General features: G+C 42.6%; 1 protein-coding gene across 9 annotated transcripts in view; it reads right to left on the minus strand.

Annotated features, from left to right (window-relative positions):
* The window catches only part of DPP6 (dipeptidyl peptidase like 6), a 717,188-nt gene that overhangs the window by 177,301 nt on the left and 515,134 nt on the right, over positions 1-24,753 (minus strand). For all 9 annotated transcript variants that reach the window (XM_061587127.1, XM_061587128.1, XM_061587125.1 and 6 more), the window contains exon 4: positions 309-403. In XM_061587127.1, the coding sequence (XP_061443111.1) occupies positions 309-403 (95 nt within the window). The remainder of the gene's footprint in view (positions 1-308; positions 404-24,753) is intronic.

The raw sequence follows: 24,753 nt of genomic DNA on the forward strand, positions 1-24,753 counted from the left end.
TGCACTTTGGAGGGGGAAGGGGGGGTCTGACCACTACTGTCTTTCTGCAAGGGTATTAACAACCTCCTCTTACCCTAGGCTGCCAACCTGTCCAAGATAATCACCCCATGTTAGAAACAGAAGGAGGAACCTGCTGCAGGTGTCTGTCAAGCACATGCTGGAACCTGAGCTCCAGGTCTGTGAAAAGAGAGGTATTTAATAAGCTTATTACTTCTCAAAGGGTATGGAAGAAGTTAGCTGAAGCCATTTTACTGGTCTGCGCACCAGGTAACTGTGAAATGATCTTGCCTATTAAAGATGGTACTTACAATTATTTTATTCTCTATTAACACTGTGGAGTTGTTTGTTTCAACATTGTGCAGTATCACGGAGCCATTCCGGTTTCTATAAATGAATTCCGTATCTAAAAAGAGAGAGCAAAACAACAGAGTGAAGCAAGCAAGTCTATCACATCTGGGCCAGAAGATTTGCATGACGGGGCCATAGTTCAGTGGTAAATCCCATGCTTTGATTGAAGATCGGTCCCAGATTTGATCCATGGCAACTCCAGTCAAAAGAATTAGGTAGCAGGTGATAGGAAAGATCTCTGCCTGGGATCCTGGACAGCCACTCCAATAGTCTGATCTGGTATAACCACAGCTTCCTAATAGGCCCAGCCAGTGTTCCAAATTCATGTGAACTGGCTCTGCACCCTTGATTGCACCTAGAATTTTATGCAATGCATGGGAACACTGCAGGTGCACATGAGTTCAGAACGGAAAAGTCAGTGTTGAAAGTTCTCTGAAAGCAGAATTTTTGAATTTCCACTGCCTTAGATGAGCACTGCCAAAACAGTTTCCGGGCAATTTAGCCTGAAACAACTGGTACAGCAGGTGTAGGGAACCTTTGGCCCTCCAGATGTTGCTGAATTGGCCATCCTTGCCAAAGATTCCCCACACCTGCAGAACAGACAAAAAAGGAAGCTCTGCAATAAACTTGCTAAAGAACTTTTTAAAAAAAGTTTTGAAAACTACTGATGTAAATTCTAGTAGTAGCTATATTCTTATGATCAGAAGCACAGATTTTAAACATATCTCTCTCCCCCTCCACCCTGCCAGGATTAGTTAACTTTTGGTTGACCATTATTTTGTTTACAGGAGAATGGCAGTTAAAGCACTGTAAGATTTATTTTCATAATGTAGATTCAGATCCCCCCTGGGATCCTTGAAATGTTCTATGAATTTGTCGCTCTTCAACCAGCACTGTGTGTGTAATAAAATGGCTGTGTGTGTTGAGAAGTGACTAAATCCATGTTACTGATCATGAGTAACAAATCCCTGAAGGTAAAAAAGCCATGTACAATTAAAACATTTTAAAAATATCTATTTGTGTGAATACACATAAAGCTTATCAGCCACACTGTCCTGATTCAAGATCTATGAAGTGGAAACGTACTGCAGAAATAGTTACAGGATGAATTCACAAATAGTTATTACATTTATATCCTTGGAGCTCATAGTAACATACTGTAAGCCTGCACCATGGGCTCACCTGTTGATTCATCTAGCTCAGTGTCCTGTTGATTCATCTAGCTCAGTGTCCCATCTGGAGGAGGAACCTGAGCCCCTCCAGATGTTGCTGGGCTCCAACTCCTCAGTCCCAGCCAGAATGACCAATGGACAGAGATGATGGGAGTTGTAGTCCAGCAACAGTTTCACCATCCCCTAATTTAAGGGCTGGGCCATTAAATATTATTTTTGTACGGTGAAAGACTAAATAAATACCATACCACAGATTAAACTGGTTTTGCAGTCAGGAGCATCTGAGGACTGTAATTGTGTGAGATGGAATATGTGATCTCTCAGAGAGTTCTTTGGCCTCCTCCACCAAACTACAATGACCAGACTATATATTTTTTAAAAAAACTCCTTTTGCAAAATCCACAACAATGAAAGGGACCATTAAACTTACACACATTTGTACGGAAGGTAGCACAGTGAAATAAGTGTGTTTGCATCAAAACAACCTTAAAATTTAGCTAAAAAAGAAAATGACATCTGAAATGACCTGAAATTGGCCACCTGAAATGCAGTTCCCAATGGTAGAGAAACAAGCATATTACAGCAGGGAGGCAGAACCTGTTGTTGGACTCCAATTCCCATCTTCTCCAGCCAGCATGGCTAATGGTCAGGGATTATGGGAGTTGTCCAACAACACCTGGTTCCTCACACCTGCACAAGAGCGATACAAGAAATCAAGCCACATGGTTATAACAATGGCAGTTGAGATAATGCATCTATGCATGTTACACTCTGACTGGTTCAACCATCTTCGAAGGATTTCACTTCCTTTTGGAGGTTAGGACCAGGCATCCCACACCCTATTAAAAAGAAAAAAAGTAAAAAAAGTAAACCAGCATTGATCTGCTGGGGCTGTAGATCTTGCTGCTACAGTCAATACACGTCAACAGCAAAGAGTCAAAATTTAATGAAGAACAAATTGGCTTGCTTTAAAGAACCAGAAATTGATCGGCTTTGCGACAGAAAGCAAAACACAATAAGGCTTCAATAAGTCTCCAAGTTCTGCAATCATCGTCGTCTTAAGAATCAATGAGTAATAGGCCTCCGTTTGTGTTTTGAAATGTATGATTCATATTATTGAAGCTGTATTCATTCTAATAGGGCGTCTCTCAAACAAAGACAGAAAATAACACAGCAATCTTTGTCTGTAATGAATTCTGTCCAGCGGGCTGATGAGAATTTCACTCTGATTTATAGCTGTCATCAGAGCTGATAAAGGTCACCAGTGAATCTCATTTTTTTAATGTTTCCAATTTTAATAGGGGACTATTTTCAGTCAAAACGATGCAGAAAATGCCTAACTCTTTAGGCAAAGAGTTGTTTGTTCCAGTGTATGTGAAGGATTATCCTGAAATCCTTTGACTCAACCTTCTCTCTCATTTTTGGTTTCTAGGAATCTGCCTGGTAAAACTCACATGCATGAATGGAAAACACTTTCACGCATGCATGGAGGAAGAGTGACATTTCCTTCCCATTGCAAATCCTTGCTTATAGGGGCTTGGAGAAGACTTTCTGGTGGACAAGTGGATCTGCTGATGGTGAGAAACCCTTATGCACAATGAGAACACCAACAGCTTAACATCTGGCCCATCGATTGTGTGCGGTTGTCAATGAATGATGGCAGATTCAAATTGACATCAATATCAAATAGCACATATTTTTGTATTCATATGTACCATATATAGATTTACTCCCAATCATATTTGTCCGAAATTGCAAAGATTTATAATATTGAGAATCACCAGATTTGGGCCAGTTACTGTTATAATTGTGTATATTTATTTATGTATGCTATATGCCAGGTGTGTGGAATCTTTGGCCCTCCAGATGTTACTGAACTAGAACTTCCATCAACGCTAGCCATTGGCCATGCTTGCTGAGGCTGACGGAAGTTGTAGTTCAGGAATATCTGGAGGGCCAAAGGTTCCCCGCTATATGCGAAAAATAAACTCATACAATATACAAAATATGAATCAACACATCTGCCTGCAGTCTAAGGGTATCATGATGAGCTCCTGCACTTCTAAAAATTACATTGCACAACATTTCAGTTAAATTTCTACCAGTCTGGAAGGACTTGCTCTCTGACCATGGAGAAGTAGTCCGCAGACATGTTTAGAGACACATTGTCTGAGAAAATGTTGTACGGCATTGCCACAAGCTTACTCAGCTCCAGCAAAAGACTCATAGTAGCTGCTCTGTGGATCTGGGAGACAGAAGGACCCCATGGCTGTTACACTGCAGTTCAGCTCCACGAGATTGTGGGCTCAGCTGGTGCTGTGACCAGAATCAAAGATGAATAATTCCTGATTACTCAATTGTAAAACACAACCATGACCTGCAAAACCCCTGCAAATTTTACTTATGAGAAAATACAATTATGCAATGAGGATTAAAGCATCTGAAATTAGTCTGGGAACTGCATGTGACAGACCCCTGGGCCACTGAGTTCAACATGGCTGAGTTGCCTAAGTCCTGCTTCACAGCCTTATATCAGGCTGTGGGATGTAGTTGTAGCTGGGGTGGGGGGGAAAGAGTAATCTATGATGCTATTGTGCCACATTTACAACATGCGCTGGGAGAGAAGGGCTGACCAAGCTCATTTAAGCTCTGGCCATGCTCTTCTCTCTCTCTTTCTCAGTGACACTTGCCCAACCTCCCTAGTTCATAGTGTGACTTGTGGGTCGCTTTTAAGGGCGGAACAGACCTGTTTCAAAGAGGAACAGTTAAGTTCACCTTGATGTCTCCCTTAAGCACTGTGTAGGGTAATGGGTGGGCCCCAAGAGACAGCTTTTGAGGCTAACTTGTATTGTCTGCTTGGAGTTATGGGACCCCAGGAGGTGGTGATGTTTTAATCTCCAGCCCCTGACGAAGGCCTAAATATAACGTGGCCGAAACGCATTGGGCTTGTCATTTTAATAAACTGTTTTGGAAACATTTTACAAATATCCTTTTTGGCGTCTTTGGGGTTTCTCCCCCCCTTTTTCCCCCTCTCCTGATGCAGGAAAGCCTCTTTACTCAACTGTGGGTGTGGCCAAGGAAAGCGGGTGGGCAATACAACTGTACAATCAAAAAGAGAAGGTCAAAGACCAAGATGCTGGAGAGTGGGAACTTTTATTTTTGATAAAACCCAACGCGTTTCAGCCTGTTATCTACAGGCCTTCATCAGGGGATAATAGCTTGTAAGATTAAAAGACGAGCAAATCGCATTCTGTACTGTAATCTTACAAGCTATTATCCCCTGATGAAGGCCTGTAGATAACAGGCTGAAACGCGTTGGGTTTTATCAAAAATAAAAGTTCCCACTCTTCAGCATCTTGGTCTTTGACCTTCTCTTTTTGATTGCCCATTTGGATGCTAGCCACCCTCTGTTTATTCAATACAACTGTACCCCATTTTCCATTGGCAGGGGTTATCGCCCAATGAGCTTGGCCTGCAAAGTTATAGTTAGATGCCCCGCTTATAGTTTTCCCTCTGCAGGTGGTTTGTATTTAAAGAAAGTGCCCCACAGCTCATCCCATAGACTGTGTCTGACTCTTTATTTCTGCCTCCAGGTTGCAATACCTCGTTGGCCAAACAATACATATCTTCATTCCCAAGGAAATTGAATAGTGACACAAGAAAGGGCCATAGCTCAGTGGTACAACAACTGATTTGCATGTAGAAGGTCCCAGGTTCAATCCCTGGTGCTTCCAGTTAGGGCTGAGAAATATCCCCTCTATGAAACCCTGGAGAGCCACTGCCAGTCAGTGTCAACAACACTGAGCTAGATGGACCAATGGTGTGATTTGGTATAAGGCAGCTTCCTGTGTTTGATTGAACCAGCATTTTGCCGCATCTCCCTTCACCATTTCCCAATATTTCCTCTGAAATAAAATGGTGGCTAACATTCAGGTGATGGAAAGCACCCAAGGAAGGAGGATACCAGATTGCAGCAGCACATCCAAATTGTTGCCCCATCACAGTTGTATGCTCTATATGGCTCTTGCTTAGCAATCTGTATTCACAGCAGATAATTTTGCACATAAACGGCATTTGGCCAAGATGTTTGAGCAGGCTGCAATGGCTGAATTTGTAGCAGGTTTACAGATTAAAAGCAAATAAGCAATTTGCCTGCAAGTTCTTACAGTCTCATATGGAATATAAATGGTGAAGGAAATAGAGACAATTCTAGTTAGAACGGCATTTTCTGAGTGATAGAAAAAGAGGTCAATGATTGGTGGATAAGGACAACCTGGTTTTATTTCCAAGTCCTGCTGGCAATTAATACTAGGCAAAGGCCCTATGTTGAGCTTGCACAACTCCCACTGACAGACGTTGGTGGAATGACTTAGCAAGAGCAATCCTGGTTGAGACCCAATAAAATGAGAGCCAAAAGTATGACAGTGGACAGAGCCAGGCCCAACATATTTTTGGTCCCTGAGACAGAAAATTCAAGTGATGCCTCCATGGTGGTAAAAAATGTAATAAGAAACTAAATAATGACAATGACGATGGTGATTTATAGAATGCTGTCAGCATTTGTGGTACTTGAAGAGGACAGGTCCCTGGTCTTCACGGCTTATAATCTAAAATCCATCACAGGGGAAACAACAGACTAGAAAGGGGTGGAAATTGGAGGCAGGGGCAAGTGGGAAGGCAACAGGCAACTACTTCAGTTGCACATGCTTAGGCCTAGTTGCAGACGGAGTTGCAGTAAGGTATACAAACTAGGGAGTTGTGTCAAGAGCTTCTTGATCAAGGTGGGTTTTCAGGAGGGATTTGAAGGAAGAAAGAGAGGTGACTTCATGCAGGAGGTGAGGAGTTTCAAGTATAAGGGGCAACAAAGGAGGAAAAGGTGGACTCCTTTGAGGGAGGAGTAAAGAGTTCACCTTGCCCAGCTTAATGGTAGGGCCAGGTCTGACAGCAAAAGGAAAAAACCATAGCAGAGAGTAATTTGAAAATGATGCGCATGGGGGGGGGGAGGGAATAAGCCAATGAGTACATTTTGTGCAAGGTAAGTAAATAAAGAAGATGGAGAAAGAAAGGAAAATAAAGGGAAGGAGCAATACAGCCAAATGTAGAAAATCCTGCTCAGTTCAGTTTGCATTCAAGGGAGCTTTCCTTCTCCTTTGGAGATTTGATTCTGCCTTAGGCCCTGCCTATGCAAATGCTTTCCCCAGCCAACCCTACCCTGTGGCAAGGGAGCACACACAGGACTCCTGGAACTACCAAGGAAAAGCTGCATCTATGTCAATAATCCCTCTCCTTTATGGTTTCCATTCTCGTCCGGTGTCCAAGCATACCTTGATTTTTCTAGTTCAAAAGTAGAGTAACAGCTTTCCCAAATGGGCTGGGGCATCTATCCATTTAAGAGCTCTGAGAACTACAACAAGAAGAATTCCACAGGGGCAGACTTCTCCCATTAAGTACTGTCTGCTTCAGAACTCCCAAAGGAGCTCTCCTGTTCAGGAAATGGTCACTCGGTTTAAAGGCCAAGCAGTGTCTTACTTCTCAGTTCTCACCAGTGTGACAGTGCGGCAGAACTAACCGGGGAACTGGCTGCAAAGGAAGTCAGGAATGCAATAATAGCTGTCTAGCAGAGGGATTTTCAACAGGGCCCACTTCCTAAGTCATACTGCTGCAGACATGAGAAAAGCTGAATGCTCCCTTTTCTACAGAAACTGTTCTAGAAAGAGGAGTCTCATGCATGGCAGTCCAGCTATAAAGGAAGCAGATTACTTCTGACACATGTCAGGTGTGGCAATTTTATGGAGTTTCCTTTTTGGCCTTCATGGGGTGTCACTTGCATATAAGAAGTCCCTGATCCTGTGCATTGTGATAGTACATGGGCTGGTGGTGAGGGTAGATTGTGTAGCCCTGACTGCTGCAACGCAGAAATAAACTCCAGTTTCTTAAATATCCACATTATTAGTATGAGGAAGCAGATTGTAAGAGGTAACAGCTTGCTCTAACATTATGAACAGAGCCCTTAATTCCTGGAGACACGTGAAATCTTTTTTTATCTCACTGACATTATGGCCATTATCTTTTACTGCTCTTTTTTTTTGGTAGAGCTTCTTCTGCTTCTTTCTTTATAATGTGAAAAAAACCCACCACCTCTCTAAATGGGTGATTTGCTGTAATTTACCTAAACAATGAACATCTCATCAGATTGCTACATTAAGCCAGCTTAACATGGCTTAGTGTGCTTTATTATGCAAGAAATAGCTTTAATCACTCTTCATTTTAATGCAGCATGGATCCTTGAATTTTGGTACATTTTGTGCCAATGGCATTGAAAAGAAACACACATTTACTCGAAACAGACCTTCTCTCCCCCCCTTCTTTCCCCCACACTGAAGAAATATAGACTGCATATTCCTTGGGGCAACAGCCTTTTTTTTTGCTTTTGAAACTCTGCGACCATCAAGAAAATTGAGTGTCCTTGAGAAATAATAATTTAAAATAATAATCTAGCATTGAATTTGATAAGGGTTGCAACACGCCAGGCCAGAGTTCAAAAGCAGCTTTAGCCTCTTGAACTGTTTTGTTGTTGTTATGTACCTTCAAGATGATTTTGACTTATGGCGACCCTATGAATCAGTGACCTCCAAGAGCATCTGTCATGAACCATCTTGTTCAGATCTTGTAAGTTCAGGTCTGTGGCTTCCTTTATGGAATCAATCCATCTCTTGTTTGGCCTTCCTCTTTTTCTACTCCCTTCTGTTTTTCCCAGCATTATTGTCTTTTCTAGTGAATCATGTCTTCTCATTATGTGTCCAAAGTATGATAACCTCAGTTTCATCATTTTAGCTTCTAGTGATAGTTCTGGTTTAATTTGTTCTAACACCCAATTATTTGTCTTTTTCGCAGTCCATGGTATCTGCAAAGCTCTTCTCCAACACCACATTTCAAATGAGTTGATTTTTCTCTTATCTGCTTTTTTCACTGTCCAACTTTCACATCCATGCATAGAGATCAGGAATATCATGGTCAGAATGATCCTGACTTTGGTGTTCAGTGATACATCTTTGCATTTGAGGACCTTTTCTAATGCTCGCATAAAACCTTTACAATCCATCTTCCTTTATCTAAGTTTTAAATGAACGCTTCCTAGGGTGGCCAGTTAAACATTGCCAAAAAAAAAAAAAGCATTACCACACCAGAGGACAAAAGAGGACACCAACTGTCATAAAATCTGCATGTGCTAATGTTATAGGTTTAGTAAAGGAAGCCCTCAGAACACCCATGTGGTTCCTTTTCTGTGGGGTTCCTCTGGAGAGTTCCTAGTTCCTAAGAGAGTTCAGGATCTGGTTCATCAGTGGACTTCTTGGGTCGCTAGGTTTCTTTACAGTGCACACACTTCTCTGGGTCACCCCTGAGCTTATTGCTCAGAATCCTGCCTTGCAAAGCATCCTTCAGTGCTTTCTTGTCCTTCCACCTTTCTCCCACTCCCCAGTGAGAGGATTTTAGCCCAATTCACCTGGTCCCTCTTGCACCAAGGCTTCTCACCAACCCCAACACAAGTTCCCCTGTGCCTTTTGTCCAAGTTTGCTCCCAGTCTCTCTCTCACACACATAGCGGAGGCTGGTGGCTCCAACGTCAGTGGGGCAGTGAATCTGCTCCAGGTTTTAGTCTGAACTTTCAAGAAGCTGCCCAAGGTTCAGACTAAAGTCTGGACTAAAACCCAGAGCAGATTCACTGCTCCACTAACATCGGAGCCACCAGCCTCCACTGTTCACACACTTGCTCTCTTCCTCACACAAGCTCTTAGTTTCACCCTCTTGCACTCTCATGTTGGCTTCCTCCGTTCTTGACACACCGTCTGTAGCATTCTGAGCCAATCCCCACCTTGCAGCTCTTGCCCTGCTGGCTGCAAGCCTGGGATGTGCACTGCAGGATGTGTCTCTGCAAGGGCTTTCACCCCGGTGCTCTTCTTCCTCACTGCCCCTTTCCTCCTCCGGATGAGCCACAAAGACATGGCAGCAGACGGCTACGCTTGTTCCTCAATGTCTACTCAGTAATGAGGTGGACACAGGAGATGCAGCGCCCAGCCTTCTTTGCTGCCTCTCCAGCCAACCCTTCTCTGCAGGTAATTTATTTGTATAGATCCAAATTTAGAAATAATTACTGGCAGCAGATTCAGGCTCAGGACTCTCAGATCGGTTATTGCCAATGCCTTTAATCCACAGGTTAACACAAGATTGGAACACAAATCAGGTTACAGTGCACACAGTGTTAGGATCAATACAAGGCATTACTCAGTATGGCTACTGAAGCAACACTCGACACACCCCTGGGTCCCCTTAATAAAGGACGAGATAGACATGACTTTCATGGAGACTCTTCTCTCAGCTCAGGGCTCAACAAGCAAGTAGGCACTCCTGCGTGTAGGCTGGTTAACAGGTTCAGTCTACTCACACCTGCGGTGCGTCCATGGCGACCAAGGCAGGGATGACTTGGCCAGGTTCTCCCTTGGCTCTGCCTCCAGCATTCCCTCCTAGGACGAGGGCAGTTAAACAGCAGGAGGCTGGGGCAGTGGTATGTCAGCTGCTAAAGATGGTACAAGGGGATGGACTGATGGTTCAAGCCTTTCATCCCCATTGGCTGACAGCTTTCAGTGAGCAGATCACTTGGACTCACCCCAATATCCTCATTCACAACTCCCAGACCACTATGCCCCTCCCTTGGATCACAGACCTCCTCCTCCTCGGACCAGTCCTGCCAACTCCATGTGAGTTGTATCCAAAGGAGTGCTAAGGAGCATGTTCTATCAATGCAAGGATTTCCGTCTGCACAATGAGACGTTCCCTTCTCTCCTCCTGCCTGCATGCTCCCTAAATCTGTTCTGGGGTTCCCTCAACCCACCAGAGCAGATTTGGGGAGGGTGAAAGCTGCACAGGGGCAGGAAGAGGGGGAAAGTCTTGTCGTGCAAGTGGAAATCCTTGCACTAATGGGCAATGTCAGTTGGATACTGCCCTATATTTTAAATAGAAATGAAGTACACCTTACCATAGTGGGGAAGACACCAGGTGACTTGTGTGCCTGCTCAGTCTCCTGACCAGGTGTTGCTGACTGCAGATGGGCAACTTCAAGCTTTCCCTATGATCCCTTATCTTTAAACCAGACTTGGACTGGACAGCCCTCAAATAGAGGACACCTTTAAAACAGAGGACTGTCCTCCATAAAGTAGGACACATGGCCACCCCAGCACGTCACTATATTGCAAACTATACAAAGGAAGCAAGTGGCCTAAAAGAATAAATGCCTTTGCAGTGAGGGAGGACCCCAAGCAACTCTATTTTAGCTTTTGCTCACATAATCAAATCTTTGAACCGATTCCTCCTTTGCCGTGAGAGGCATTCCATATGCCCACTGGAATCTTATACAACTGCATACCTATCTGGGAATAAGTGCCATTGAACATAACTGAACTTACTTACAAGGACACATGCAGAGGACTGCACTGTTAGGTCATCAAACTGACTAAAACATATTAAGATTAATTTATCAGTTAACTATGCATGTGGATAAAAATAGCTCTGAAGCAAAAGGCATTTCCTTCCTAGATGATACACTCTACATCTAGCTTTAGTGTATCGTTTAGCTATGTCTAGCTTTTTGACACTTTAAAGGTAGTCACTCCCTCCCTCTATATACACATACACACTGCCAGTGTAGCCTGTTCCAGCAAGGCAAACGGGGCACTGCCCCACGAATTTCAGTCTGCCCTTAGGCAGTCCCTACCAGCCTCCTCTCTTACTTACATCTCGTTCAGAGGGTGGCACTGCCTGTCAGCTTCTGCCTCCTCAGTGGTGACCTTGTGGAACTCAGCAGGGAGGAAAAGAGGGGGAACTCCTCTCCTAGAATTAGTTGGTTCTGCTTTTATTTGGCTCTGGCTCCACCTACTGTTGGCCTCCCTGCCTTCTGCCCTACCAGTCTGCTGTTCAATTAATCAGAGGCATCTAGTTAGTTAATTAACAACCAACAGAAATTCACAGAAGGATTGATTTCAGGATTGCAACATGCAATCAATTAATGGGTTATAGTAATCGATTAAACACTCTTGGTTGATTTTTAATTGATTAATATAACCCATCAATTGATTAAATCATTCCGTTATGCATTTTTGTGCCTGGCTTCTGGTACCTGGCTTGATCATCAGCCTTATGGAAAGCCAAAGAAGAGCAAAGGAACAATAAGAGAAAGCTGATCTGGATGGGATGTCAAAACTGTTAGGGATCAAAAACAACAGTATGCATGGAAGACAAGCCATCTTAGTTTGACCTTCTCTGCGTTTCCACCAACACCTTGCTCTTCTTTACCTCACCTCTGCTATACTTTCGTCAGTTGCTGACATCTCTGCTGTTACCTGTTGTTCATCTAACATAGAATGTACGATACCTGTAGAAGGACCATATCACTTCTCTGCTCTGTACAGCATGCTGTCATAAAAAAAGCCAAATGGCGCTATGAGAAGTCAATGACATGTGGCTCATGATCCAGTTTGCTCTCTTTTGACTTCTCTCCCCCTCTCTGCAATGATGCAAAACAAAATCAGTTGTAAATTAGGTTACTTTCAATTGTAGTTATCACTAGCTTTAGAAAAAAATTAGACTTTCACAATTACAATATGCTTTTTGTAGTACTTCCCCCCAAATGTGACCCATTTTGAATAAGAAAGTTTAGAAAAGTATTTTAAAAAATAAATATATAAATATATGAAATTAGAATAAAACATGTTAAACTATTCATATTAAAATATAACAATAGTAGATTTACAGGGTGTTTCCAACAGACACATGCCCCATATTTACAATTTGTATAGTTTCCCAAAAACCTGCACAGATTACTTATTATTTCTTACTGAAAATTCATTGATGGGAGACCAACCACAAGAGGGCATACTCTCTTATAGAACCAATAGTAGACATCCTGAAGGATATAAGGAAATAACAATGTATATCTTGATGTTGGGGTAAAGAGGATGGCAAAACAAATCTCTCTCTCTCTCTCTCTCTTTCCCCCCCTGAATTCAGCGAGACTTAATTATGAGTAAACATGTATAGTATTGCACTGTTTACAGTAGGGGTTGGAAACCTGTGGCCCTCTGTTGCTGGTCTACAACTCCCATCATCCCTGATAGGGATGGAATCCGTTGGCAGGTGCTAGTTCAAAAGCATTTTGTTGACCTATAAGGCAGGTTTCAATTCAAGTTCATTCTTTGTCCTCTAGCTGCTGCTTTTACCAATCTGGGTTTTTTTCCTCTCACAAAAAATACTGGCATTAATATTTATATTTTAAAGGAAATATTGATAAATGAAAAGAAACACCAATAAAATTATTGTTCTTGATATCTGTATTTTAGAAGTGGTTTTTTTAAAAAAAAAGTCTGTTCTTGAACAAAGCTGCGGAAAATCTCTGTATAAAAATCTAATCTACAACTATAAAGAATAAGCTAATTAATCAGAAATTCTGTACCAAATCCAAATAGGGAGGAGTTCTAGCACATCTCTGACCATTGGCCATGTTGGCTGGGACTGACAGAAACTGGAGCCCAAGAAGATCTAGAGGGCCACAGATTCCCCACCTCTGATTTATAGACATATATAGCCAGCTTTTTAAATTCACAAAACTTACTCAGGAGATCAATTAAGTCTATACAATAGTTCTGCTCCTTTTCTTCCTCTGCTCTGTTGCAGCTGCCTTTTTTCCCTTCCAGCAGGGAAAACTACACTAAAACCAGAACAATCAACCATCTAAGGCTTCAGTGCTAAGGATTTTTACTTAGAATTAAGTTCCACTGGAGGGGGGGGGATTTCCATGTAAAAATATTGTGAGGCAGAACTCTGATTATTCTGTATGACTCACATTTTGCTCTATTCAACAATATAACATGACTATAATAGAAAAAGCTAAAAATATACTAAACCCACAAGGCAGTTCTCCCCCCCCCCGAACATATGCAGAAGTTGGTTGGCTCATGCCCCATACAGGGGCAAATCTAAAACATATTTCTACAGAACAATCAGTGTGGATGATGCCTTAAAGAGTTTCATAAAATAAACAGGTCCTGTGCTCAGCTCTTCTATAAGGTTACAACATTTGGGGCTTTTTAGTTTTGAGAAGAGGTAAGTAAGAGGTGACATGATAGAAAATTATGCCTGGTGTAGAAAAAGTTCTTCTCCCTCTCTCATAACACTCAGGCTCATTGACATTCAATTAAGCTGAACAGGGCCAGAGCCAGGCATGCCGGGGCCCTTGGGCACCAGCTTGCCCTGGGCCCCGGCACACACATGTATGCACGGACACTCCACCTACCTACCTTTCCCTTGGTGAATGCTGCCTGTGCTGTGCACTCAAGCCTGCCATCAACCAAGATGGTGGCTGAGGCTTCCTTAAGGGGCTGATGCCGCCTCTGCCGCCATCTTGGTTGATGGCAGGCTTGCACCTACAGTGCAACCAGCATTTACCTCAAGGGAGAGGTAGGTGGAGCATGCAGGTGGGCATCACAGACCTGCACGGCAGTAGGGGGGTGCCTGGGAGCTCCCTCGCATGATCAGCAGCAGGGTTGGGAGCTGATGCTGCAGCAGATCGCAGAATGGAGCACTACCCACCCACCCTAACGAGGGGCCCTTCAGGGGCCCCTTGGGACCCAGGGGCCCTCAGCCAGGGCCCGACTTGGTCACCCTCTGGCACTGGCCCTGAAGCGGAATGTTGGAAGATTCTGGACAGACCAAAAAGAAAAAGAAAGGACTTCATACAGCACATAGTTAAACTATGAAATTTGCTCCGGGAAGTAGTGACTGCCACAAACATGGATGGCTTTAAAATAGGATTAGACAATTCATGTAGGATAAGCCTATCAATGGATACTAGCCATGATGACTGTGCTCTGCCTCCACAGCATGCTTCTGAATACCAGTTGCTGGAAGCCACAGGAGGGGAAAGTGCTGTTGCACTCAGGTCCTGCTTATGGGCTTTCTGGGCATCTGGTTGGCCACTGTCCAAACCGGTTGCTAGACTCAACGGGTTTTTAGTCTGAACCAGCAGGCTCTTCTCAAAGAGCTTACAGTCCATGATAGATAATGGACAAAAGAACAAAGGGTGGTGATAGAGATGAATGCGACCACAGCATGAGCTAGAGTTTTATTTGCGGTGATGAGATTATTTTTGCAGTGCTGTACAGGAAGAAGCAACATGACTTGATAACTGATTGATTGTGAGGGGCAGGAGAGAATGAGGAGCTAAAACTATCTGCCTGGCCAACATGGGCCCCATCCCTTTACTCTCTGGGAACATGTTACTTCAGATTTCATTTTGAGAAAGAAGTAAAGTCAACCATATTTGGGTTAAAACTAAGGAAGACGTTCATAATTATTGACTTGCCTCACAAATCCCCTCCTGCTGGTTGTAAGCCAACCTTCTGGGCAATGAAGGTTATCTTGGACTTTAAATGAAGGACAAAATATGGAAAGCCTCTCCCTGTCTATGTTAAAAATCACCCGTTGCAATTAGTTCTGTGAGTGGCACTTATATGGATCATCTTGGAAGTCTCTAGCACAGGAGTCACCAATGTGGTGCTCTCCAGATGACTACAGCTCCTATCAGCCCCCAGCTGGCATGGCCAATGGTCAGGTATGATGGGAGCTGTAGTCTAAACATCTGGAGGGCACCAGATGGGCAACCGCTGCTCTAGGGCCATGACAGTAAGCGTGATGTGGTTCAGAGATTTTAAGTGTAGGAGAAACATTTCCAAACATTGAGAGGCATGCATTATCAACACAGAGAAAGGAGGGGAACAGAGGCCATTTATTCATACAGCAATTGGGGCAAAGGGAACTGAGAATGTTAACACGATCCTCACATTATGGGATCCTGGCCTGATGGAGGCTCATTTCAGGGCCCATGACACCCTCAACAGTGAGGTTGGAATGTCTCACTAGGAAAATTTGCACTGGTCCCCTTGTCTTCATTCCAGACCACCTTCAAGATCATTGTCTATGTGATGCAGTGTGCCTGCTCTGGAGTAGGAGCATTGCAGATGGATGAAAACCCAACTAGCATAAAATCCAGCTTTGCAGCTGACTACCTGAATTGCATGACAAATCTGTTCTCACACAGCTACACCAGTGACTTGCTTACATGCTCGGCCAGGCATATTCTTTGGTCACCTGCTTCTCAAAGAGCAGGTTCCTTCCACATTTTGCCATTTAAACTCTGATGCTTTCCTTCTTTGCACTTGAAGAGGCTATGAGAGCTTCACAGGGGGGAGGGCTGCAGTAGAGCATCTGCCTTGCATGCAGAAGGTCCCAGGTTCAGTCCCCAGCATCTGCAGGTAGGGATGGGAGAGACTCCTCCTGCCTGAAACACTGGAGAGCCACTATCTGTCAGTGAAGACAGTACTGAGTAGGGTTGCCAGGCTCAGGGCCCGAGAACGATTCTGTATCTTTAAGAGAAGAGAAAATTCAGCCAAGTGCAGGCGTTCTTGCAACACTGTAATGGGAAAAACCACAAGGTAAAATTCTTCCTTCTCCCTGCACAACTTTTAAAAATACAGAAGACCTCTTGGAGGCTGGGCTTGGCAACCAAGAGGTCTACTGTATCTTTAAAAGTTGTGCAGGGGGGAGAATTCCACCTTGTGGTTTTTCCCATTACAGTGTTGCAAGAATACCTCACTTGGCTGAATTTTCTCTTCTCTTAAAGATACAGAATTATTCTCAGGCCCTGAGCCTGGCAACCCTAGTACTGAGCTAGATGAACCAATGGATCTGCCTCAGTATGCCGTAGATTCCTATGTTCCTTCCATCCTAATTTCCCCCACAAAACTATGGGAGATCAATGTTATTCATTTAACTTGGCTTGGTTGTCTCAGGTTTCCCTTCCCTTTCTAAACGCCATTTACACTCTTTGGTCAAGGAAACCTGAATACAGCTTAAGATCTTCAAAACATTACAGCAAAGTGAGCCCTTTCAAGTTATTTTGAATGCAATTGTTGCAGGTGCTTAAAATGTATGGACTATCATAAAGTGGGAGTAATAGTATCATTAATAATGTTTATTTCTTATTGAGTACCTAAACATCACTAGGTGTTATATTAAAATGCATTTTAAAAAAAACCCTAAGAGCTTCATTGGAAGGTTTACCATCTGAAAAAGAAGCACAGAAGGGGAGGGAGGAACTGAAGAGGAATATTAGGGGAGGAGAGGTCAAGTAGAAGCAAAAAAAGAGAGAAAGTTTCCAGCAAGGGAACAAAAGGTCAAGCAGGGTCCACAGTTTTAAATGGATGAATCTGGAGATTTTTTATTTATCATTTATTTATTACATTTATACCCCGCCTTTCTTTTCATGATTGAAACCCAAGGCAGCTTACATATGGTTCCCAGGCGGTCTCCCATCCAGGCACTGACCAGACCTGGTGCTGGCCTCACGTGCCTTCAGACTATAGCCTGGGACCGGGAGTGTTTAAAAGAAAGATGGACACAGTAGAAAGAGGGTGAATGTCCAAGAGCAGACTTCCAGTGGAAAGAAGCATCAGAAAGAAAGATCAGGAATGTTTGGTTTTTAGATGGAAGAAAAGCACCAGAAGAAGCAAGATGAAGAATATCTCAAGTGCAACATAACTTTTCTGTACGACGGATAATTGCAGAGAGCACCTCAGCATAGACTCTGGAGCATATGGAGACAGGAGAAGCCAATATAGAGGGAACAAATGAGCATGGGAGAGAGAAAAAGAGCATAGAAAACAGCCTTATACCGAGTCAAACCATACGTCCATCTAGCCCAGTACTGTCTACACGGACTAGCCGTGGCTTTCTAGTGTTTCAGGTAAGAAACTCTCCTATCTCTGTCTGGGAGATTGAATCTGGGACCTTCTGCATGCAAAGCAGATGTTCTACCACTGAGCTACAACTATAAGCACAAAGAAGATTTAAGACCTTTTTTAACTAGATGCAGAGTGATGGGTGTCAGAAATGCAGAGGAGATTGCTCTAAATAAGGGGTGGACAACCTGTGGCTCTGAAGCGTATTTCAGAAAGCTCTCTGCAACTCTGAACTCAACTGAAGATCTCTGGCAAGAGCGACATGTTCTTCCTCCAGCAGCCCATTGGGTGGTGAGAGAGGGGGGGATTTCAAAAGAGAGAAAATGTGGTGGCTCCACCCACTTTTTTGCTCTGGCCCTGCCTACCTTCAGCATCTGTATGAAAATATATTTAAATACATACTTAAATACCTATTTTATCATAAAATATAATTTAAATTAAGTATTGTATCTCAATGTACACATTTCTAAATTTTATTTTATCCTAAAACATATATTTTACACTTATTTGAACATTTTTAAATCTGAAAACTCAATATTCAGAAAAGTGCAAAATCTGAAGGATAATTTATGTTTTGATCTGTGTATTAGTCCAGGAGATGCAAAGTAGGATGGTTTGCTTTAAAATGTGGACTGAAGAAAATTCTCATCCATCACTAGATCTGACAGCTCTAAACTGTAATTCAGATTTGCATACAATAACATTTCAAAATAAATTGGAGGCTCCTGCTTGGGCAAGAAATCTGAATCATTTCAGGGGACGCAAAAAGAGTTTTGATTAGACTTACAAAATCTGCCAGGAAGGTTCCATATGCACAGGAAGAAGAATTGAAACAATTAGGAACAGGTGAATTATATGTGGCATGTGACGTAGATCATTGTTCTGTTACCTTATAGCAGGGATGGGGAACCTTTGGCCCTCCAGATGGTGCTGAACTCAAACTCCCATCACCCCTGGCCATTGGCCATGCTTGCTGGGGCTGATGGGACTAGTAATTTAGCAACATCTGGAGGGCCAAATGTTCCCCACTTCTGCCTTGTGAACTTTTGCTGATAGCAATTGTAGATTTTATAAGTGTACATGCACACACACATGCACCCAGAGCTTGGAAAAGTTACTTTTTTGAACTACAACTCCCATCAGCCGAATCCAGTAGCCATGCTGGCTGGGGATGATGGGAGTTGTAGTTCAAAAAAGTAACTTTTCCAAGCTCTGCATGCACCACACACACACACACAGAGCAAGCTTGGAAAGAAGTGAGTCTTAAAAAGAAATAAAAACTTGATTCACTTTGTTGAACTCCCAGGCAGAGTTGGTGTTTCTATAGCAGATAATCTCCTGTGTGTGGGCTACGTCTTTCAAGTGTCAACATCAAACACCATTTCCACTCCTTCTGTCATCCTTTATAAAAAGAGCCTCCCTTTGAAAGCACAGAGCAATAGCAATGCTTCCATCTCGTCTGACACAGTAAAAAGATAGCATCACTATAATGAAAAGCTATGCTGTGTTGCAAAAGCACTCCACTCCCATAATGGCATCGTTGAGGACTCTTCTGCAGGGCTGCAAAGTACCATACATAGGTGGGAAATACAGTTGGCACAACATGGCTTAGTGATGAAGGGTTAAAAGATGAACAAAACCAGTTGGACTCTGGAGTGGTGGATCTTGAAATGTCATGAATCCTTTTCTCCAACTTCTCAATAAACATATACTACACCAACAGCTCTTTTTGGATTTCCACACTTGCCAGGATTCTAAACAGTGGTGGCTGTTGCAAATTGGGACTGGTAGAGTGAAAGGCAGGGATGCCAGCAGTTGGTGGAGCCAAAGACAATGACAGAGGGAGCCAAATTAATTCTACTGTTGGCCCCATCCTCCTCCCTGCTGAGTTCTACAAAGGCAACCCTGAGACAAAGGAAGAGGAAGTTGACAGCCATTGGCACCCTCTGGACTGGTTGTAAGAAAAAAGGCAGGTAGGAAGGGGTTGCATGAGGGCAGACTGAGACTGGTGGGGGATTGCCCCATTTTCCCTAATGGATCAGCCTAATAGAGGTTGTTTGGAGAATGAAGAATGAATTCCATGAAGGGGCTTGCCTGGATGGTTTGTGGAGGAGAAGGGAACAAAGTTGGGCCTGGAGCTTCACAACTGGCTTGTGTGACACAGCAGGCACAGATCAAGTACAACTCACAGGCCTTTCATATCACCCAACCTCAAGCCAAACGCAACAGCCCCCCATAGTGTGAATCTGGCAAATCTCAAGTTTCTGTTGTTGTCAAACTCAACATAGTTCTCCTATATATCAAATCTGGAATGTCATCCTCTTGGTTATGACCAAGCCCACCTTTTCCCCTACATCTACCCCCTTTCCTCTTTGTCAGGTCACATCCTTTTCTGCTAATGACTCGACTACTAGTTGACGAAGCCCTGCTCTAAATTCTCCCCTCATCTGTCACCACATTCATCTGACTTTTCAAAGCTGACTTTCACTCCACTATCCTTGCCCTTTGGCCGGACTCTGCTCACTCTGCTGTGCCAATATTAAACACTAAAAACATAGTTTTTCAGTCTACATGTTTGAAAATATACAAGGAACGTATGTCCCAATTCACAGGTTGCTGAGGCTGTGTTATAGCTGCTGCAAAACGGTGGGGAGGGGCTTCCAAATTATCTCACATTATCTCAGTTAATGTATGGAAACTACAATCATATAGGCTTACCCCAAACATACATCTCCCCCAGTAGTGTACTGGCAAATTCAGAAGTGCATGGTCCCTTTATATTAGTCACAGCCATCCCCCCTTCTCCCTCCCCCACTTTTTTCTGCTGGGTTGAGAATGAGGTCCTTGTTAATCCCTTCTCCCACATCAACAGACATCCCAAGGAACCAATAAGCATAAAAGAGGAGAGTGTTCGCTACTGAGAAGAGTCTTCTCAGGGACTGATTCATCTCCTTTAACTCTGATTGGCTAGATGCTGGAGTCATAGTGACCCTGCACCCAAAAAAATAAAGGGTCTAAGACCCCCTGAGACCCTAGATGACTACACACCTGCCATCACTTTTTTGTTCCAGCAAGCTTTCCAAGCTGGATGAAAAAGTCCACTTTGTATTGTTTTTAAATTCATCTTCTGTTATTGTTTGTGCTGTTTTTAGCAGTTTGTATTTTATTCTGTACATTGCTTTGAAACATATGTGGCAGGTAATTAAACAATAACAGCAACAACAATCACCGCTCTCTATCCAGCTACTGACACAGGTATGGGCACGGACAGCATAACCAGGATGTTCCATGTGATCAGGGCTTCCATATACTACTGAAGCATCACAGTTGGGAAGCTGCAGTGACAATGCATGACTATCATCTAAACCTCACACTCAAAGCAATGCTTGGATTGATGATGCTACACAGCATCTCCAGTAACCACTGGGAAAATATGGTGTTTAGCAGATACAGAAATTGTGGAATGGGATTATGAGTCTAACTTTATAAAAGCTGTTAAAAAAAATTGGCCTGAGTAAATGTGAGGTACTGTAATTATCTTCATGTATCAGGTGATCTGAATATAGGTCCCCAGGATGACAGCAGTAATTGTTCAGATAAAGAAAAAAAATCCCATTTCTAGATGAAGGCTTTTAGGAGTGCTTACTCCACCTACCCGATACACATAAGCCCCACTAGGTTTCACTGATTTCTGCTTGCCCATACTGGAAAAAAGGACTAAAAGTACAGTCCTATACCCAGTTTGAATTCCTGAGTTGCTTTTCCTGTTAGCAGTGAAAATAATTACTAAAAACATGTGGTTGTTAGACATGCAAACTTTTCATACCCAAAGTATATTATGTAGGGATGAGGCAAGCAATGCAGTTTTAAATGGAGGACAGAAAGCCCCCCCCCAACTTATGCTTTAATGCAGGTGTTCTTGACAAAATAATAGTGCATTAGTGCTGGATTCTTTATTTTTTTATTTTGCTTTAGATTGTTCTGCAATGCTTCCCCAATGCAATCACATTGTTGCTGTCCAGATGGGCTATAGTGCAACAAAAGCAGGTCAAAATTAAACCTGAACATTTGTGGTATAAAAAGTTATGGAATTTCAGCCAGACGTTTAGGGATATGCATGGACTGGAAATGAAACAGTGTGACCACCCCAAAACTTTTACAGGCACAAATAGTGTTGAAAGTGGGATCATGTGTGACTGCTCCAATAGCATAATGAGCACAAATAATCATGAATGTACAATGAAAAGGATGTGTGGAGGGGCCCAATTCATTCTCCAGTCTCGCATTCTTTGGAGGAGTATAAGTGATAGCCATCATTGGGTTCAGGAAGAAATTCCCCCCATTTCATTCCCCCAACCCACCAAATTTGCTAGGTAGTTGGGCAAGTCTTTCTTTCCCTTTGTGGAAGTGTTTACTTGCTCAAATTACCTGGAATTAATCTGTATTACAGTCACCTTGGTACTGCACACCTTTGCTTACACTGCTTATGACACACTGTAATGTGCATAATTTAGGTCAGTCTTTGGGAAAGTAATGTGGGTGGCCCTTCCATGTTTGATGGACTTTGGAATGAAGGGACTTGACAAATTTTTGGCACCTTCTAGATATACCATTCAGAGAATTTGTCAGCTGAGAGCAAGGCCAATGCTTTCTGCATCAGTCATACAGATGTTCCCCTCCCATGGGGAAGAGAAGAACTGTACTTCTTGTTGCTAATTATGTCATGGGCACTATCCAAGAATTGCCCATAACAGCTGTACATACATTACATGGCTGGCACCTTTACCCAGATACAACTTGAAGTGCTGCAAAAACCAGTGTTGAAACTTCCTCCAAGTCTAAGGCGGAGGAGAGAGATGTAGTTCTATCTCAACCCCTGTTAGCATAGTCTGTGGGCATATAATGCAATCACCCTGATGAAGCTAATCAGGCCCGGATCTTGTCAGTGCCTGGCTGGGAGATTGCTTGGGAATCCCATGAAAGATGCCTTGACTTCCATGATAGAAGAAAGGATGTAAATGTACTAAATAAATAACTGAAGATACTGAAAAGTGAATTCCAGTCAACATATAACGTCTGTACTTCCATCATGTAGCAACATTCCCAATGAAAAACAAGCTGTCTACTGTATATGCCACTAATTTAGGCTATTTTTTTTACATCTTGAAAGTATTTGTGCTTTTTACAAAGGTTCTTAAGTATTATGCAGAGTAATCTATAAATAATTCATATCCTGCGCATGCATCTGAGCATCATTTGACAAGGTTTAGTGGATTTATCAATAGAGTGTAATAAATGCACAACACACACTGGCAATCCAGTTCCATAAACAAATGCAAAATAAATCACCATATTTACTGTGAAACAACCTGTGGACTCCCCCACCCACACACCCGAACATGCAAAATGAACCTGCTCACTGCCCCTGAACTTGTAATCCACTAATTAAGAATCAAACCTGCTTCTATCACCTCACAGTTCCATCATATGAAGAAAGAAATTGTCTTATACTAGGTCAGATGATTTGGCCATTGAGGCTAAAATTGCCTACTATGGGCTGTATCCAGAATTCTCTGTCCAAGGGTTTGTGTGCAAGGGGTTTTGGACTAGCAGATGGGCAAATGTTAATGTTGTGCATCCAATGCAACAGCTGTGCTGACAGAAACTCACTGCGCAACAGAATGCACAATCTATTGTACAACAAATTTACCAGCAACCTGCTTATGAATTTTCTTGAGAAGCAACATTTCGCTGGCACAACACATTTCACCACTGGAACAAGTATACCACTAAGCGACTTTAACTTAGCACTACATTGGATACAACCCTTTGTCTGCCTGGCATGGCTTTCTAAGGTCTCAGGTAGAGAAATGTTTCCCAACAACTGCTATCAGTCATATTTTTTATATGGAGATGTCAGGGATTGAACCTTGGACCTTCTGCATGCAACATATATGCTCCAGCGTTGAGTTATGGTTCGTTCTTTCTTTCTTTCTTTCTTTCTTTCTTTCTTTCTTTCTTTCTTTCTTTCTTTCTTTCTTTCTTTCTTTCTTTCTTTCTTTCTTTCTTTCTTTCTTTCTTTCTTTCTTTCTATCCCGCCCTTCCTCCCAGTAGGAGCTCAGGGCGGTATCCTGGGTTTACATTTTTTGTTACATAAGGCTGTGATGTAACACTGGGAATTGATTTACAGAAAGAGCTAGGGGAAAAGATTCCTGGTCCATTAAGCTCTACATTAATCTGCAAAAGAGCCCCTAGGGTCTTCTTCATAATTCATTAGTAAGCAATACATGAGAGAGAGAGAGAGAGAGAGAGAGAGAGAGGGAGGGAGGGAGGGAGGAGGGAGGGAGGGAGAGAGAGAGATTGTATACTGGCTAGAGTGTTTTGTTTGTACATAGGAGCCCTAGATTAAAATTCCTGTTCATCTTCTTCAAGCCACCATCTCACAGTTTAGCCTGTATCACAAGGGCTCTTGTGAATGGACTATCCCAAAGGTTCTTGGGATTGAACAGAAAAGCAATCTACATAAATAAAAAAGTAATTACTTGCAGCTCATTACTAAGCTAAATCACATTGCTTTATTTAATTGTTTGTTACTATGCCTCTTTAGGTAGGGTTTGATAGTCTGGAAGAATAATAAACCACATTCTTAAGGCCTAGTGTCATGACTAGACACATAAGGATCTTGAAAGAAAAATAATAATAAAAAAACATACAAAAACTTACAGCCATTTTCCTTTTTTTATTTCTGGTGGGTGGGGGGAAGGATTCTTGAAAAATCTAGATAACTAAATATTGTGTTACATTTCATTCTAGTCTTCCTCCAAGTTGCTAATCTTTTGCTATATGTACCTGTCTGAGCATTGAGATAATTATCAGAAGCGCCCAGGTTTCCCAGTCTTCTGAAGTTAAGTGGATGGCGATCTGTGAGGGGATCTTTTCAGCTCTAATGCCCCAGCTCTGGAATGCTGCCTCTAGGGCCCCTGCTGACTTTTTATTGTGTCTTCTTGGTGTTAGCCAGATGAAGACATTAAAAAATAAAAGGAAATTTCTATAAAATCTATGGAGAAACATTGGTGCTTCTCAGGGAAGATGCAACCTCTGCCTAGGACCATTTAAAATTACTTGAAATGATGACATTTCAAACTGTTTTCTCAGATTCCCAATTTTTTTAAATTCATGCATTAATACACATTTTTATGCAGTGTCCAACATTGTTTTCTGTTAAGCTACGATATTGTGTAATAGCTTCTTTGGAGAGCTTGCAAGAGGAATCCAAGAGATTGGAAAGGAGCTGTTAGCAAGGAGCTGAACCCTGTTGGAGACTGAGCAGAGTAGCAGCTTATGTCAGAGCCTAGGAGACCGGCACACCATATTGTATTCCCAACTCAT

Source organism: Rhineura floridana, chromosome 10 (assembly GCF_030035675.1).
Source record: "Rhineura floridana isolate rRhiFlo1 chromosome 10, rRhiFlo1.hap2, whole genome shotgun sequence".
NCBI lineage: Eukaryota > Metazoa > Chordata > Lepidosauria > Squamata > Rhineuridae > Rhineura > Rhineura floridana.